The sequence below is a fragment of the Oryctolagus cuniculus genome, chromosome 20 (assembly GCF_964237555.1).
Source record: "Oryctolagus cuniculus chromosome 20, mOryCun1.1, whole genome shotgun sequence".
NCBI classification, from domain to species: domain Eukaryota; kingdom Metazoa; phylum Chordata; class Mammalia; order Lagomorpha; family Leporidae; genus Oryctolagus; species Oryctolagus cuniculus.
In genome coordinates, this window is record NC_091451.1 from 35,518,463 (window position 1) to 35,537,986 (window position 19,524).

Genomic DNA, 19,524 nt, shown 5'->3' on the forward strand with positions numbered 1-19,524 from the left:
GTACTTTTTACACAGAAAAGAATCTAAGAAGTTGGACTTGGGATTCTGGCAACGACTTTATAATGAGGGTGGGGTTATGTGAGTTTTTCTGTGCATCTATAGCCTCTGTAATAAGTAGGTATTGCTTTATGTCATGAGAAACCAGTTTTGAGTTAAGATATTTCTATGGTTAATATCTTGGCATTCCAATTGTTCATCATCACAGTTTTAGACAAGGCTGACTGGCTGACTATCCATCAGATAGAAAACTACGGAAAACACATATTTAAGAACATGGAAATCATCATATAATGCCCCAAAATTACCAGGACTGAAGAAATCAGACACCCCAAGTCTTAACTTTCAGGTAAAGTGTAACTCAGCAAGATTTTGTGTTGATTAGATTATAATTGACCAAATTCTGTGTGATCATTAACTCTACCTTGAAATCTCTTCTGAATCTTGGATTTTTCATTTTTCTATTCTCTTGGTTTCCAGCTTAGGAAAACAAATTCCTGAGAGTACACAAGCCCCTCATTATGATCAAAGTTCTGCCTACTTCTTGGCACCTCCCCCTGCCACAGGTTCACCTACTCCTCACCCCAGTGAAATCACCTCTGCCCCTTCTCTGGCCAGTTGCACGCTCTTTGCTTGAGTAAACCAAAATCCATGCCCCTGCATGTGCCATGTAGTTTCAGTTCTTTATGCCTTTGCACTTGCTGTGTTCTCTGAAATATCTTTGAAACACACACACACACACACACACACATTCTTTGCCTTTGCATTTTGAATCTCTAGACTGGACTGCTCAAAGTATGGTCTGCACATCAATAGTATCATTACTTGAGAGTTTGTTAGATGCAAAATTTCACACACACACACACACACACACACACCCCATAACATCTATTGAATCAGGAACTCTGAGGATGGGACCCAGGAAGGACATTTTAAAACCCATACAAGTGATTCCTGTGCGCCTGAAGTTTGAGAAGAACTGAACTGCTCTACACAACTATTAATGCTGCCTGAATTAACTGATAAATCAAATTCGGCACACTTTTACATTTTTAAAGACCTACCTCCATTCCAAGCTTTTGTACATGTAAATATATAAATGTGTACACATACGTCTCATATCACTCTCACCAAAATGTCCAGTGAAACTGTACCTAATTATTTCATCACAGGATATTTAACTTTGTTCTCTTAAAAGACAAAGGAAGTTACCACATTCTATAGCGCTTCATTTTAAAACAATCTTCATTTCAATATTTACTTATCTGATAGGCAGACAGATGGTGGTGGCAGGAGACAGGAAAACAGAGAGAGAGCTCCCAGCCGCCAGTACCTCCCCAAAGGCATACAACAGCTGAGGCTGGGCCAGGCAGGAGACAGGAACCCAATCCAGGTCTCCCATGTGGGCAGCAGGGACCTGAAAACTCAGCTATCACTTGCTGCCCTCCAGGGTTTGCACTAGCAGGATGCTGGAACCTAGAACAGAGCTCGGACCTTACCCCAGGCACTTTGATATGGTATGTGAGCATTCTAACTGGTCTCCTAATTTCTAGGCCAAATACCCACCCAATTTATTATTAGGTAGCTGTTTAGTAGCTTCTTCAGCCTCTTTAAGCTTAATCTGAATAACTCCTAATTTTGGATGGAAGTTTAACACTCTACCTCTTGCCTAGGACCTCACAGTAATTGAATGGGAGGTCTGAGTTCATCAAACTCAGAATTTAGTCTAGGCTTGGTCCACTGAACACAATACTCCTAGTCCTACTACAGGAATTAACTTGGTGCAGAGACCTTGGAAGGTTACTGCAAACACTTTATTCTGTGGTCAGACAATTAAATGTGTAAAGGTCCCTACCCTCTATCTGGTCATTACCTAAAGGACATTCTTATTGGGGCAGAAGTGATTTGTTGGTGTTGTAATATAGGCAGGCTTTTTACATCTCCCTCTGTAGCTGCTGAAATGCTGGCTGGCACCCAAATGTCCCACTTGGGTTTTGTTCAGGAAAGATTTCTTCCAGCTGCTTTATTTGTTCCACGATTACATGTATGAGCTTCCAGAATGTACAAGATCACAAGTCAAATGAAAGGCTTCAGTTCCCAGTTTGCATAAAGAGAGAAAATTTGCAACCAAGGAAACAACAAGACTTGGCTAAATGAAAGTCTAAGTATAAATGAGACTGAATAGTATTCCCACTAAAAGGTCAGCGCAGGCTAACGTGCTAAAAGAAAACAGACACTGTAGAGTAATCAGAGTGTCTTTGTGCTCTAGTTATGGTTACACTTGCAAAGGAATTCAGACTCCCCTTTTAGCATTTATAATTTGGAGCAAAACAAGCTCATGGAAATGAAAACAAATTGACATTTAATAATAAACAGAAACAACTACATAATCAGGTACCTGTTTTAAGGTTGGGAAGATTAATCTAAAAGTGAAATCAGGGCATCCTGGAGATTGGCCATCACTCAAGTGAAAGCCTGGGAATCAGATAAAGAGATGCAGGGCTACAGGAAGAGGCTTAACCAAAGGAAGGCACTCATGGCAGGTGCAAGAGTAACTGAACGCCAGGGAGCGGGAGACCGTCACATCCCAGGACACGAGAAGAGCACCTGTAGCACGAACGTGGAGAATCCGCCAAAGCGCATCATCAAATCCAAAACTACATCAGGAAATTTAAGAAGCAAAAGCTGAGATTTGTTCCCGGACTCTCAAAAGTATGTACTGAAAAGTCTGCAAAAGTGGACAGAGGCTCTAACGTCAGTCAAGCTTCCAACACACCACACGTTTATGAGTTGGGATTAAGTTGCAGAACTGGTGAGAACACAGACTGGCCATATCACAGATGGACAACTGCCACAGGTAGAGAAGATGAAGCACAGTGAGACCTTCAGAAGATGATGCGTAAACCATGAAGAGGCTCTGCTCCGCAGCAGAGTCAATCAGTGAATTTCAAAAAGTCTGCTACAAAGCAGGAAACACACACACAGAACTGGCTGCACATTGTGTGGATGACCCTCAGCTGCTGGAAGTGTCATCTGCCAGCAGCTCACAGCTGAAAACTCCTGCAACGAAACCCCCCACCAGGAAATTGCCTTGTTCCTGCCCAGGGCGATGCCCCCTCCTCTGGGGAGAGCCCCCAGCCTGTGTCTCGTCAGTGCAGGACAAGTACAAATGACTTCAATCTCCATCTCCGAGTCTGTTTCCTGAGAGTCCAGTCTGATACACATCAGTTAAAGGTTCATTTTTAAACTTAAAATATAAACATGTGTTTATTCCATGATACTCTCATCGATGCTGAGCAGTTAATTTTAAAAACTGGCCCATTGATTATCTGTATCTCGTGTAAATTACACCTAAATTGCCTGTGGCTTCCTAGTTTGCTTTCCTGAAAGCATGTAAATTTAAAGACTACTGGAAAACAACCTAGATATGATTAAAAAAAAATCTCCCAATCCACAATTTCTATGGTTAACTTACAGCTAATGTGATAGATTTTTTAAAACTTTAAAAACTGCGATAGAATATATATAACATAAAGTCTATCACTGTGGGCATTTTTAAGTGGACAGTCTGCTAGCACTAAGCCCACTGCTACCGTGCAGTCATCACCATCATCCATCCCTGGTACTCTTTTCATCTTGTGAAACTGAAACTCTGTGCCCTCCAGACAACAGCTCCCATTCTCCCCACCTCCAGCCCCTGCAGCCCCATTCTCCTTTCTGCCTCTATGGATTCAACCACTCTGGGCATCTCAGTGCCTCAGCTTGATCAAGCCTTTCTGAAGCCCTCAAAGTTGATTTTTATAGAAAAAGCAGCTGTCTTTTTGTACTTACATTCCATCTGTTTGCCTAATATTTAATTAAATTACATAATTACAATCACAAGTTCAACTGGCAAGGACACGTCTGGGAACAAACAAATGACATAAGCAGTTTTTGGAAGAGGCATAATGGCTGCCTGGCGTGGAAGTGCAAAGGCAGGAGGAGCCCATGGCTACAGGTGCTCACCAGGTCCTTGGGACTGCTGGACAGAGGGCTAGAGGCTTCCTTCCACCTGGTAAGCTGGGTGAGAGAGGTGTGTACACTATGTGAAAATAGAGACTGTTAGCACTCAATGAGCTCATTACACCAGTTCCATGATGTTACTACAGGCACATAATCCTGTGAGGCAAATGTTATCACCACCCTCATTTTACATACAAAGAAACCAAGGCACAGAGAAGTAGTTAGGCACTTTATCCAGTTGCACCACTAGAGAGTGGCAGGGCTGAGTCATTGCCTCCAAAGCTTGTCACCCTCACCCCACCTACCACACTAAAGTGAATACTAACTACAAGGTGTGCCAAGAACAAAATACAGAAGTGATCCTTTGTTTTCTGTTGGTGTCACCCAAAATGACAAAATCTATCACATCTAGTTTGGTTTTTTTTTATTTTTATTTTTTATTTATTTATTTATTTATTTATTTATTTATTTATTTATTTTTTGACAGGCAGAGTGGACAGTGAGAGAGAGAGACAGAGAGAAAGGTCTTCCGATGGCAGGAGCCAGGTACTTCTCCTGGTCTCCCATGGGGTGCAGGGCCCAAGGACTTGGGCCATCCTCCACTGCACTCCCTGGCCACAGCAGACAGCTGGCCTGGAAGAGGGGCAACCAGGACAGAATCCGGCGCCCCGACCGGGACTAGAACCCTGTGTGCCGGCGCCACAAGGCGGAGGATTAGCCTAGTGAGCCGCGGCGCCGGCTATCACATCTAGTTTTTATAAAAGGCTGTAATTTAACAAATAAGGGATGCACTTACATCTTCACAAGAAAAGATGGTAGCACAATCTGCAATTGTTATTTGTTTACCATAGAAATGCTTTCAGTTAATTAAAAGACAGGGAGTTAGGAGATATTTGCAAGGCAAAGAACTAGAGTCAGACATCTTAATTCTGCTCTCAGATTAGCACACACAAAAGAGGGTAAATTACAAATGAAAAGAATGGAAAGTTTATAGGCTATAATAAAAGCTAAGTGTGTTACAGTTCGAGATAATTCTGAGTTATGGAGGCAGAAGGAGGGAGGGGTATAAAGAGAGAGTGAGGGGCCCCTGCTGTGGCACAGCAGGTTAAGCCACCACCTGCAGTGCCAGCATCCCATATGGGAGCCAGCTGGAGTCCTGGCTGCTCCACTTCTGATCCAGCTGCAAATGTGCCTGAGAAGTAGAAGATGGCCCAAGTGTTTGGGCTCGTGCACCCATGTGGGAGACCTGGAGGAAGCTCCTGGCTTCTGGCTCCTGGCTTTGGCCTGGCCCAGCCCTGGCTGTTGCAGCCATCTGGGGAGCAAACTAGTGGATGGAAGACCTTTCTCTCTCTCTCTCTCTCTAACTCTGCCTTTCAAATAAATAAATAAATAAATAAATAAACAAATCTTTTTTTTAAGAGCAAGTAAGCTAGGCAGCATACCTAAAGTAACTCAGAGTCAGATAGGAGGTGACCAATCAAAGAGGTCTCATTACAACCATCTGCATTAGCACTCATATGGAAAAACCAAACTACCATTTCATTGGAGATATTTTCCCAAGAAAGCAAAGCATGCATTTGTGGTTGCCTATTAAAAATAATTATGGATGATAAAAACAGACACAGAGAACTTTTTTAAAAGTGACATTTCGATTGCTAAAGTGTAATAAGTAGAAGCAAGCTCCACAGGGCGGCCATCAGGAGACCAGGGCAGAGAGAGGGAGCCCTCATCCTATGGGACAACAGGGTAGTGTTTTTTCCACACTCATTAGCAAAAGGTCCCTCACCGCTCCTCCCTCCTCCAGAAGGCTGAGACATGCAGACAGCTGCAGAGATTCCCATCAGAACAGCACATGTCCAGAACAGCTTGCCCCACCAAGCTCCTTCTGCACCAACAGTCGGTGACCAGACATGAGACACACACCTAAAACCCAAGCTCTCGCCCAGACATCCTGGGCCGGCTCCTCTTTCATGGAGCCTTCTGATCCTGACACCATTTCTAGAGAGGGCACCTCTTCTGGTTATCCTAGAGGCACTTTAAATACTGGACTGCAAATTCCAAATTGACATTACTGCCCACCTTGCACTTGATTCTCCTGCTATGTCCCCTGTCTTATGGAATGTTACCATGGTTCTGTGGATTTGGGCATAAAATACCATTGGAATGCACCTGCTCTTCCACAACAGCCTCCATTTAGGGGCTTGACTCTTAGAATAAGACCTCTTGATAGTGGTCAGAAGGGTGTTAGCAGTTTGGCCAGGAGGTAGGATACACAATCTCTTTTGCTGAGTTCCACCTTCCTACCTAAAAGCCATGTTCAATGCCTGCATCAACCAGGGCACAGCCCTGGGGGAAAAAGGAAAGTGAAGTGGGGACTTGAGCTTGGCACTTTACTGTGAGGGATTTTTAGTGCACCACTTCGTCTGAATACAGCAATCAGCTTTGCTTCGCTTCTTTCCTGTCCTCTTCCCTCTCCTCCCCTTCTATTCCCTTCCCTTCCCTTTTCTACAAATGTTATTGTGCATATTTAAGATATACAACACAATGCTATGGGATACATATTTAGAGATAGCAAAAAGGTTATTATACTAAAGCAAATTAGCATATACATCATCTCACATAGTTAACCTTTGCTTTTGTGGCAAGAACAGCTAAAATCTACTCATTTGGTAGCGCAATTAAACTACCTATAGTACTCATGCTGCAAATTACAGCTCTAGACTTAGGCATCCTACATATCTGTTACTTCATGTACTCTGATCCACATCTTCCTGTTCTCTCCTCCCAGCCCTCAGTCTTGGTAAGCACCATTGAATTCTCTATTTCTGCAGCCTGACCTTTTCTTTTCATGATTCCACACTTATGTGATATCAAGAAACATTCTTCCTTCTGTGTCTGGCTTAATTTACCTAGCATAACGTTTTCCAGGTTCACCCATGTTATGACAAACAGCAGTACTTCCTTTTTGAAGGCTGAATAGTATTTCATCCCACGCACACGCACCAGTTTCTTTATCCATTCATCCAGAAGCAGATGTTTAGATTGTCTCCAAATCCTGGCTATCATAAATAATGTTGCAGTGGAACACAGGAGTGCAGATGGCCAGGCTGCATGCTAAGTTCCTTTCCACTGGGAATAAGCACAGAAGGTGCAGTGTCACATGGTCGCTCCATTTTCAATTTCTTTAGAAACTTCTGTACTATTTTCCATAATGTCTACAACGTATACTGGTTTCTTTTTCTCCTCACCCTTACAAACATGTGTTATCTTTTGACTTTTTGTTAACAGCCATACTAATGGGTGTGAGGTGGTATTCGCAGTGGTTTTGATTTGCATTTCCCTGATGATTCATGATGGTGAACATCTTTTCTTACGGCTGGTGGCCATTTTGGTATCTTCTTTGGAGAACTATTTATTCAGGTTCTTTGCTCATTTTTAAATTGGGTGGTTTTTTTTTTTTCCTATCATTGAGCTGTATGGGTTCTTCATAATTTGGATGTTAATCCTTTATCAGATGCAAGGTTTGCAAAGGCCAGCTTCTTTTCAAGACCCTTGTATCCAACCAGCAGACTTCTTCCTTCTGGCAGTCTCCTGCACTACAGTGATTCATGCTGGGTAAACACAGAACTACTGTGTTCACTGTCCTGAGCCATCTCTCCTGGCTGAGACACGCAAGGATGCTGCTGGCGCTTCCCAATAGTCCCCTTCTAGAATCTTCTTGAGAGCATTTGAGCTGGAGCAGAAAACATAAACCTGACTTTGTAGCTCAAACTGTGCCATGAGTGTGCAAACTGCAGGGCTGCCATCAAGTCACCCAATTCTCTGAGTGCGAGCTTTCTTGTAGGGAAAACTTCTTGTAGGGAAAACGAATGTAACTGTATTTCCATACCAGCTGGCTAAATCCCACAACAAACAATAAAGATCAACTAAGGACCAGGCGCTGGCCTGGGGCTCAGAGATGTGAGTCACAGCTCGGGGCCTTTATGCACTCCCAGCTTAGTGTGACAGCTGCAGACCAAAAATTGTAACAATACAACATGGCAAGGGCTGTAATCCAGACACCTGAAGCAGGAATGACTGAATCAGGTTGAGGGGAAAGAACTGAAAGAGAATTCATTCAACGTGATATACTTGCTGAAAAACATGAAGCCTGGCACATGTAACAAATGTATTTTTGGTTGATTTTGTAAAAATCCCCTGCTTGTGGGCTTCTAGGCACTGTGGACCTTGTTGTTTCCTTGTCTTCCTGCAAGTTCCCCTTTTATATGAAGGACAAAACGCCTGACGAGCACTGGGTGCAGTTTTGGAGCAGCTCTGGTATAATCGTCAGGTGCCTCCTCTGAGGTCTGTTATCTCTGACACCGACTTTTCTAATCATACACAAATACTATGTGACTGCTGCCCACTGATTCAACCGAAAACCAGGCAGTTTTCTTCCTTTCTTCCCACCTTCATTAAGAAGGTTTCTCAGAGAGGAGACATTCTGAGTTGTTCCCTAGACAGGGAAAGTTTGTAGTCTGAAACACAGAAAATGACATTTTTTGATGCTAATACTTCATGATATTTTTACCATTGTACCTCATTATCTTATACAAGAGAATAAAGCAAAGTAGACACTAGAAAAAATATAAAGTGGAAACCAAAAATTCTGATATCAAATTTTTACCCAAGGATAAGAAATTAAATAAGGATCTTGGATCATAGCTGCTTTTGGATTCTGGACAAAGCTTCTAAGGTAGCAAACAGTGTTTGTTGTTGTTGTTGCTTTTAAGATTTATTTATTTTTTTGAAAGTCAGATTTACAGAGAGTGAGAGCAAGAGCGAGCGAGTGAGCAAGAATTTTCCATCCACTGGTTCACCCCCCAAATGGCCACAACAGCCAGGGCTGGGCCAGGCTGAAGCTAACAGCCAGGAGCTTCATTTGGGTCTCTCATGTGGGTGCAGGGGCCCAAGAACTTGGGTCATCTTCCACTGCCTTCTCAGGCACATTAGGAGGGAGCTAGACTGGAAATGGAGCAGCTGAGACTCAAACTGTCGTCCGTATGGGATGCTGGCACTGCAGACTGCGGGTTAACTGGATGTGCCACGGCGCTGACCCTGCAGTGATTTGCATTACAGACTATAGTGGTTTTTTTCAACTTTTATTTAATAAATATAAATTTCCAAAGTACAACTTTTGAATATAGCAGCTTTTCTCCCCATAATCCCCCTCCCACCTGCAAGCAACCCATCTCCCACTCACTCTCCCATCCCGTTCTCCATCACGATTCATTTTCAATTATCTTTATATACAGAAGATCAACTTAGTATATACTAAGTAAAGATTTCAACAGACTGCACCCACAAAGACACACAAAGTATAGAGTACTGTTTGAGTAGTAGTTTTACCGTTAATTTGCATAGTACAATGCATTAAGGACAGAGGTCCTACATGGGGAGCAGGTGCACAGTGAATCCTGTTGTTGATTTAACAATTGACACTCTTATTTATGATGTCAGTAATCACCCGAGGCTCTTGTCATGAGGTGCCAAGGCTATGGAAGCCTCTTGAGTTCACCAACTCCAATCTGAATTAGACAAGGCCATAGTCAAAGTGGAAGTTCTCTCCTCCCTTCAGAGAAAGGTACTGCCTTCTTTGATGGCCTGTTCTTTCCGCTGGGATCTCACTCACAGAGATCTTTCATTTAGAGTTTTTGTTTGTTTGTTTGTTTGTTTGTTTTTTTGTCACAGTGTCTTGGCTTTCCAAGTCTGCAAACTCTCATGGGCTTTTTAGCCAGATCCAAATGCCTTAAGGGCTGATTCTGAGGCCAGAGTGCTGTTTAGGGCATTTGCCATTCTATGACAGACTATACTGTTTTTAAAATATGTCCACACATTCTTGGATGTCACCTGTTTCAAGAGCAAAAGCTAAAAGCCCTTCCCCTGAAATGTGGGCTCTCTCCCAGAAATCTCCCGCAGGGCCATGTCATGGAGAAACTCAAGTAACCCTGACCAGAGGGCCATGTGGTGAGAAACTGAGGCCTCTGCAAACAACATGCCCCAACTTGCCAGGCAGGTGAGGGAGCCAGCTCAGAAGCAAATCCTCCGGCTCCAGTCAAGCCCTCAAGTGCACATCGAATTGAATGTCACCTCATGAGGGACATGGACCAAGCTCAGCTGCTCAGGAATTCCTGACCCAGACACACTGGTGAGATGCTATGTGTTCATTGCTGGAATCAGCTAAGTGTCAGGGCTGATTGTTTATCTGCAACAGACAACTAAGGCATGGGCCAATAGGGTAGCAGTGGTAAGGCTTCTGCAGCAGGACACAGTTCCCTTCGTTTTCTCTGGATCCTTTACATCTGACACACATGGTTGTGGGTTGTGAGACAACACAAAACATCACTGCTAGCTCTAGCTCATTCCACCACTCCACATTGCCCACCTCATAGGAAGAAACTGACGCTTAAGATACTAGAATCATAAGACTGAAAAAGACCGAGTGGTTGTGGCTTCTTAAGAAATAATTTAAAATAAGGTCCTTGGCGAGGCAGTAATAACGAAAGTAAGCAGCATCACAAAGCTGTACAATCCAGGGAAATAAAGCAAAGCAAGTGCTAGCTACTTTTATTAGCCACCAAACAGTGCGTTTTGGATTTTACCAGACTGATGGTTTTGGCACTTAAATAATTTATTTCATATTTCAATTTATTTCATTATTTAAATAATTTATTTAAAAACACAGTTTTGTGTGGATAGTGTGAATTAGTCTCTAAAGGTCCAAGATGTTAGATCTGCAAACAGAGGAAAGGGCACTTTAATCTTTTATTATTTCTTACTTTTCTCAAAAGTTAGATTCATTTCTTAATAAATATTTCCTGTAAACCTAATTTCTGCCAGAAATTACCCAAGAGCCTGAGAATGGAATGATGGGAACTATAGTCTGGTCCTCGGGATCTCGCAGATGGTAGACTAGTGATTCTCACAGGAGCATGGCCTTGGGGACATAATACAATATGGATGCACAGGCCCGTTTGTAGGAACTCAAATATGAAAGGTGGGGCAGTCAGGCCTGGAGGTCTCCCTGCTGCTAAAATCGTAATTGATTCTGATGCTCGTTCAGCATGGGAAAAAACCAAGGTGCATACTACAATCCAGCCCCCTTAGTCCTTCATCAAATATTTAGCGCACCTCGGGGCCCAGGTCTTGGGGACACCACAGTAAGGAATTCCAGCCAGACGAACGGAGGCGTGGTGAGGGTGTTCTGTCATGGCAGGGGCTTCTCCATGTCCTGTCACGTGGCAGGCTTGACGAGCAGTGAAAGAGCACGGCAGCAGGGTCACGCGTTCTGAGCTCTTCCGATCTGAGAGCAGCCTCACTGATTTCATAAGCTAATCTCTCGCTGGTGGCTGGGAAGCTTTAGAAGTTGACCTCCCCAGAGCCAAGCATGAAGGAAGGGAACAGAACCGAGTTCTAATTTACCTTTTTCCTGGACTGCCGCCTCTCGGGACTAAAACGTGTCTTCAAGAAACGGAGCAAGGCCAAAGTATATATCTCAATCAAGTCTAAAAAGCTTGCGTTGTTACTAGAGGCATGTCCTCTCAGGTGCTACCAATCTGGGACTTTTTGGAAAGATATAATTGAGCATGAAAAAGAAGGTAGATGTGAAAAATGTCTTTCACTTGAGACTGTTGGAAACTGTCTGGATTTGAACTCTAATAGGCATAAAATAAGTTCATAGAAAACACTAGTTTCAGAGTCTGAATCAATGACCTAGAAATAAATCTCAGAGAGGGATAAGTGAAATGTTGAAAGAGTAGAATCAAAGAATATCAAAATGCTATTTCCAAGTGGCTTGTAAAAATAATGTTTTGGGGTTACATTGTGGGAACAGGTACATTTTAAATCTACAGGCATCAATAATATACTGGCATTTTGTTACTTAATGGTAGTCAACTGAGGAGTAAATTTCCTTCCACAGATATTATGACTGGAAGTGACTGAGGAGCTCATGATCCAGTCTCACCACTAACACAAAGTCCTCTCCTTTCCAGGACCATTCCCACCTGGTAACCATTGTCACCACGCTTCTAACTACCTAAGGTTAGCTTTTATTTCTTAGATTTTTATTTATTTGAAAGGCAGAGCCACACACACACACACACACACACACACAGAGAGAGAGAGAGAGAGAGAGAGAGAGAGAGAGATCCCCCATCTGCTAGTTCATTCCCCAAATGACTGCCACGGCCAGAGCTGGACCAATCTGAAGCCAGGAGCCAGAAGCTTCTCCTGAGTCTCCCATGTGGGTGCAGGGCCAAGGACTTGGGCCATCCTCGCTGCATTCCCAGGCTCATTAGCAGGGAGCTGGATTGGAAGCGGGGAAGCCAGGATGTGAACTGCTGCCCACATGGGATGCTGGCATCGTAAGCAGTAGCTTAACCCGCTGTGCCACAGCACTGGCCCCTTGAAGGTTAACATTTTGTCCTCCTCCTACACAAAACCAAGCCCAGATCTCTTATTGATAGATTTCTCCATTTTCCCTGTTGTCTCCCCTCTGTGTCCATGACAATGGCTCTCCTGGGACAGTTCCTAGTCTGTCTTCCCTCCCAGCCACTGATGCCCTTCACACGCCCTGCTGCTGCGCTTCTCTTTCTAGCCATCCATGGCATCGTGATTCTCCTTCTTGCCTGAGCTCCCCATCTTTGGAGCCGACTCTGATAGTTCTCTGTGTGTTGCTTCCCAGCATTCAAACAGCTATCGAGGCTGATGGTTTCTGCATTAACCTTTCTAAGATCTGACCTTCCTCTCCCACGTCCATCTCTTTCCCCATCAGCTGAGGCCTGGTCAGTTACCATGGCTACTATGCACCAACCTCTTCATCCTCTGGTACCTCCTGCAGCTGCAGCCTACAACCAGGTGCAGGAAGACCTTTCTCATCATGTCCCTTCCCAGCCATCCTGCTGACTCCACCTCCAGGACCTTAGCTAGACCGACCTCTCCTTTTGCAAGTCAAATCCAATATATTCTCCAAGATCCAACAGGAAACTCCTCCTTGGATGACATCTTCCCAATCAGAAACCCCACCCACAGTAAACTATAACCTTGTCAGTGGTCAGGTCAGGATCACATTCTCTTAGCTGCAATGAGAGGGCAGTTCTTGCAGAGACCACTGCCGTGGTGGGGGGTGTGGGGCAGGCAGGCTCCTATACACGATCGCTACATTGGACTGAATTGCACTGCAGCTCTGCCAAACCTTAATTACATTAGGATTGAGGGGGAAAAGAGGAGGCACATCTTGTTTCAACTGTAATAGTTCTTACTTTAATTTATTATGTAGTAATAACGTGAGCAGATGCTAAAAGCATTCATTTTTTAAAAAAAATTAGAAAATGACGAACAAAATCCTTTAAACATTTTTGTTCATTTTCTTTCCTCTGACACTTTAGATCGATCTTCTCATTCTGAATACAAAGGGGTCTTTTGGCACCTGAGGAACGAAGGAATCATGACAAGGGGTAGATTCAAATATGTGAAGGATGAATTGTGTCCAGAAAACCCTGGGTCAGAGAGAGATTTTCCAAATGGGAAATGAATTCTGACAGGGAGCTGACTGCTGGGAAATGAAGGAAGGCTTTGAAAAGCTACTCATCACCATCAGATTTTAGTTCTGTTGACAACTCTAAATATACACGTGGAATCTATAATATATGTGTCCTTCTGAAAAGAATTTCAATATGCCGAAGAGGAATCCACATCATCAAAGATGTTAATGTGTCACAGACACAAAATAACAGATGTTCATGGTAATCAATCTTATCTCTCTTGATATTAAGGTGAGTTCTTGGCTAGGTAAAATAATCAGGAAGTTACTCTGATACATTGTGCAACATCACATGTGAAAATTACAACTACATTTTGTTTGTATCTAGTTGCTTCTGCATTATTTCATTTAATATGTGAACTGTTTTCTCTCATGCACAGGGCATTTATTGAGCATTTTCAGTGTGCCAGGCACTGTATACAGTCTAAGGATTCAAAAATTGCTGTTCAAAAGGAAGCCACAGCCAACTAGGGGATTTCACAGGCTTGGTGGGGAAAAAAATGAAATGTAAAAGACAGGAATTAACCAAAAGGGAAGACAGAACACAAATTGGAAAATGTTAGTTTTGTTTATCTTTTTAAAAAGATTTACTTTATTTGAAATGCAGAGAGCAAGACAGAGAGAGACAGAAAGAGAGGGAGAGATGGATCTCCTATGCACTGGTTTACTACCCAAACAGCCACAACAGCTGGGCTGAGCCAGGCTGAATCCAAGTGTCTGGAATTCTGTATGGTCTCCCATGTGGGTGCCAGGGCCTCAAGTGCCCAGACCATCTTCTACTATTTTCCCAAGTGCATTAGCAGGGAGCTGGATTGGAAGCAGAGCTGCTGGGACTTGAACTGGCACTCTACTTGGGTATGCTGGTGTTGCAGGAAGGCAGCTCAACCCACTGCACCACCACACCAGCCCCCAATATGGCTTCAATCTTTAATTCCTTAAATTAAGAACAATCTAACCACTCAGTGTTAAATAAATCCAGCTATGAACTCTGCCAATTTGATCAGATTCAGTTTTCTGAAATTCTCATGTCTGAATGTATCCGGCCAAATGACAACAGTGACAGTCGCGCGTGTGCTAAGATGCTGCAAAAACAGGGATTCTGCAGATGGAACAGCCCTCAGTACCAACATCTACCCCTTCAGAACTATAACTGTTGGTATTTTTATTTTCTCATTTGTTATTTGGCAACACTTCCTTCAATGTTGTATATGAAACTTAGAATGATATTAATTACTACATCATTATAAAATAATCCTGAGAGAATAACAGAAAAGCATCAAAGAAATTCTGGAAAATGTATGAGTGATCAATAGGGATCTATGTGACCAACTGCTAACAATTATGGAGGAAACATAACACAATAAAGACAACCATGGAACGAAGCAACAGGATTAAAGATACTAATTTTAAAGAAAACAGAATAAAATGCAGCTGAAAAAGCAAACTGCTCACCACCGGGGGGTGTTCTCTTCCTTGCCAACATCTGAGCCTCTCCCACCTCTGCGGCCCTTCCTCCCTCACCTCCAACTGTTCCCCCTTCTGAACTCCCTCTGGTCACCTCACCTGCTGGCACCAGGCAGTGAATAAGCTGCCACTTTCCATGTTCCACGTGTTTGCCTTTCTTGCCAAATGGATGAGGAAAGGAAGTACATCTCCTGTTCTTCTCTGTCCCAGCAACCAAAGAAGCCCTCTGCAAATGGTGAGTGTGGGGTTGATGAGGGTGTGTATGCTAATTTTATGCTAATACTTCTGCAAATATTAATGAACATAGCTGATTGAGAAGAAAGAACCTAGGGTTAAAATTTCTAAGTGCCATATATTTTGCCCAATTTGAAAATATTTCTGAAGAACACAATATAACATTGTATTACTTAGATAAGTAAACATTGTAAGAAATAAAACTTTCTTATTTAAAAACCAGAAAGTTAATTTTTTCTGAATTTTAAAAAACTCTTTAAACTTAGATGAGATATATAGAGAACAAAAGATCATCCAACCTTTCATTAACCAATAACCCTAATTTGCATGGTCTTCCCCTCTTGTCAAACTCCAGTTTATAAAATTATTCTAAACACAGTACAGCTGATGAGGAACACTATTTAATTTTTTAGTGCTTTTAAAATTATTTACTATTTATTTGAAAGGGAGAGAGAGAGAGAAAGAGATCGATCTTCCATCTTCTGATTTACTCTCTGGTTCACTCCCCAAGTTCCTGCAACAGCCAAGGGCTGGGACAGGCTAAATCAGGAGCCTGGAACTCCACTGGGGTCCCCCTTGTAGGTGGCAGGACTACAAGTACTGGAGCCATCACCTGCTGCCTCCTAGGGTTCACATTAGCAGGAAAATGGAATTGGAAGTAGAGCCGAGACTCAAACCCAGGTACTCCGATACAAGATGCAGGCATCCAAGGGGGGTCTTCATCACTACACCAAACACCCATTGCTGCTTAATTTTTAAAATACATTTATTTTGGGGCTGGCACTGTGGTGCAGTGGGTTAACGCCCTGGCCTGAAGCGCTGGCATCCCATATGGGCGCCTGTTTGAGACCTGGTTGCTCCACTTCCAATCCAGCTCTCTGCTATGGCCTGGGATAGTAGTAGAGGATGGCCCAAGTCCTTGGGTCCCTGCACCCACATGGGAGAACTGGAAGAAGCTCCTGGCTCCTGGCTTCAGATCGGCGGAGCTCTGGCCATTGCGGCCAACTGGGGAGTGAACCAGCGGATGGAAGACCTCGCTCTCCCTCTGCCTCTCCTCTCTCTGTGTAACTCTTTCAAATAAATAAATAAATCTTTTAAAAAATAAAATAAAACACAGTTATTTTATTTTTAAAATAGTTCTTAGCAACTGTCCCTAACAAGTGGGACCCACGTCTTCACTGAAGTCCAGGCCCTCCACCCACTCAGCCAGTGATCAAGTGTCAAGGGCAAGGCTGGATTGGGAAGCACATGTTTCAGGGTCCCCTGAATGGCCTGTCTACCCTAAAAACAATTTATTTGAGGTCTGTTTGCTGATGCTCCCCTTTATTTAACATCATACAAATAGACAAAAGGCTTAAAACAGAACATCTGCCTGCGCCCTCAAGGTGTGATGCTTCCCTAGATCCCACTGGACTGGGCCTCTGTCCTTGGTCTCCAGGATCCCTGACGTTTGGGAAGGAAGGACCCACCCACCGCTCCGCAGATGTGTCCTCAGTGACTAACTCGGATGGCTAGGCTCTCCTGGCCCCACTTATTGACCCAAAACCTTTGAAGCGAAGCCCCACTCCTCTGGCCCCCCTGGGGAGAGCAGCCCTCCCACCTCAAGCCAGTGAGGCTGTGGGCACGAGGCTCCAGCACCAGGCTCCAGCACGAGGCTCCAGCACCAGGCTCCAGCACGAGGCTCCAGCACCAGGCTCCAGCAGGCACAATCAGCATCACCACCATGTGAGGAGTCAGCCTGAGACCACAGCAGAGGCGGGGCGGGGGTGAGGGCGGAAGAATACCAGATGTGTGGAGCCAGGGTTCCGGCGGAATTACACCCGAAGTCAGTGCCACCTCAGCACGGCTCAGCTGCGAAAGCCAACAAATTCCTTCCATCATTCACGCCAGCTGGAGTTACAACTGGCCACATGTTATATCCGGGGAGAAGAACACAGACCGATTCAAAATGGCATCCTGAAGTTCACCGCAGTCACACTGGATAGATGCTGTCTTGAAATCAGGTGCTGATTTATACACCGACGCATGAGCCCAGGCACCTGAAGGCAGTAGAGACGCCAGGGAGGGAAAGGGCCTTGCTTTGAAACGGATGGCTTTTAAAGACGTTATTTAGGCTTCAATTTTGTTCAAGACTGCTTGGTTGTTAGGGCACTAGAGTTTTAAACTGTAGGATTTCATATTACGGAATTTTCAACCATAGGTGTCAGGGATGCCCAAAAGACCCTTGGGGGCTAGGGCCTCGGCGGGCACTCAAATGACTCCACATGGCAGTCCCCTCCATCTCCCTTCTGATCCTGACTGCCCTCACCAGTGAGACCACCCAATGGGGCTGGGGGGTCTGTGGACCCCTCAGACACGGGTAGAATGTCCTTCACAAGCAGGCTGCCAGGATGGCTGGGAAGTCTGTCTCCAGACCGACCGCATCTCCCCCACTAACAGCTTCTTGTGTGCATGTGTGACCTTGTGGCTTTAAATCACACCTCCAGGGTGGGTGCCATCTTTCATCCAGAGCTAGCAGAGGAGGGGGCTGGGCCTCCTCCTAAGTCAGGGCTGTCTCCAAGAGACTCCTGGTATCTCCTTGAGCCCCGAGCCAATCAACACACAGTATGTGAAACCCCCTGTCCAATGGGCACCCCACAGAATGACCCAATGAGCAGAAAGTAACGCCTTAAAACCCTGGGCACTTCCTCAAAGCCAGTGTCCCACTCGGGTACTCCGCCTGGTCTCCTCCTGGACCAGACGCTTTACTGTCAAATAAAAGTTTCTGGCTCTTTTCAAATTGTTTCCCAGCTTTTTATGTCTACACTAAGCTGAGGAAAAGAACCTAGGAAACTCGCTCCTGCAACCTCCCTCCCCTCCACAACCGGTAACAACTAGTAGGCTTCCCTTCTCCAAATCCCAAGGAGACTTACACAGGGCCTCACAGGATACCCTGTCCCTCTCCTGCTAAAATGCTTGAGGTAAGATTCCATGTCTTTGGCCATGAGGCCCACGGGCCACACTCCATGTATACACAGCCCTCCCTCTTCAAGCCTCACTGGCAACTCCTCAAAGGGCCTGAGAAATGTTTCCTCTCCAGGGTTTTGCGCACCCTACTAACTTTGCCTACTGTGCTCTCCCACAGCCCTGTCACCAGGCTGCCTCCGACTTGATCTCCAGGTCCCTGTGTAGACGTGTCTCACTCAGAGAAGCTGCCCTGGGCCCAGCTCCATCAGGGCCCCCGGTTATCACTGGTCATGATGTCCCTTGCTATTCTAGAATGGCAGGTAGAGAATGATCTAGTTTGCAGTGTAATCACTTACGGAAGGTCTGTTTTCCTGTCTGGACTGTAAACCTGAGAATGAAGTCAAGAACCAGGCCTACTTGTTCATCTCCTTGATGGGGACTGAACTGACTCATGATTTCATGCTTTCTAGTCTCTGTTCGCTGTGCTATCTTGGTCTCCTTCAGGTCAGTGTCCATGTCTTCTATCGGCACCTTTTAACTCTATTACACTCTCTGCCTTATACATATCTCGGACCTAAAATCAGTCACTGGTGACCTAAGTCAGGAGAAGTCAAACAAGGACACTTAGCCCCTTCTGAACCTCACCTCCATCAATGGAGTTTCTGCTCCTTCACTGTGTTAACACATGGCCTGTCTAGTGCCTACAAGTCTAGAAAGAATACAAGGAAAAGAGTGACGGGAAGCAGGGCTGGCTTAGGAAGCCAACTCTAGCTAATGATCCTGCAGTCCCAACATCGCTCCCTTTGCTTGGCCTTAATCTTTGATTTCACCTTTATTCCCTTAAAAAAAGATTTATTTACTTATTTGAAATGAAAGTTAAGAGGGAGAGGGAGAAAGAGAGGGAGGAAGGGAGAGAGAGATCCTCCATCCACTGGTTCACTTCCAAAATGGTCCAAGGGCCAGGTCTGGGTCAGGACAAAGTCAGGAACCTGGAATTCCATCTGGGTCTCCCATGTGGGTGACAGGGGCACAAGTATTTGGGCCATCTTCCTTTGCTTTCCCAGGTACATTAGCAGGAAGCTGGATTGGGAGTGGAGCAAACAGAATTCTAACTGGTGCCCATATGGAATGCCAGCATTGCAGGTGATGGCTTATCCCACTGCACAATGCTGGCCTGATTTCACTTATTCTGTGTGTTGAATAATCTATGCTTGGTTGACTTAGCATTTAGTAAGTCTTTTAATAATGCGAATGCCTCTGGGAGGATTAAGGAACTATCAGCTACACACATGTTAGTA

At 44.4% G+C, this 19,524-nt stretch overlaps 1 protein-coding gene across 4 annotated transcripts in view; it reads right to left on the minus strand.

The window, feature by feature from the left end:
- EFCAB11 (EF-hand calcium binding domain 11) overlaps positions 1-19,524 on the minus strand; it is a 174,017-nt gene that overhangs the window by 68,419 nt on the left and 86,074 nt on the right. For 2 of the 4 annotated variants that reach the window (XM_051826159.2, XM_070065524.1), the window contains exon 6: positions 4,003-4,078. The exons of 1 other annotated variant lie outside the window; for it this stretch is intronic. In XM_051826159.2, the coding sequence (XP_051682119.2) occupies positions 4,003-4,078 (76 nt within the window). Of the gene's footprint in view, positions 1-4,002; positions 4,079-7,447; positions 8,517-19,524 lie in introns of those variants that run through there. One more of the 4 variants, XM_051826160.2, reaches the window with a different exon arrangement.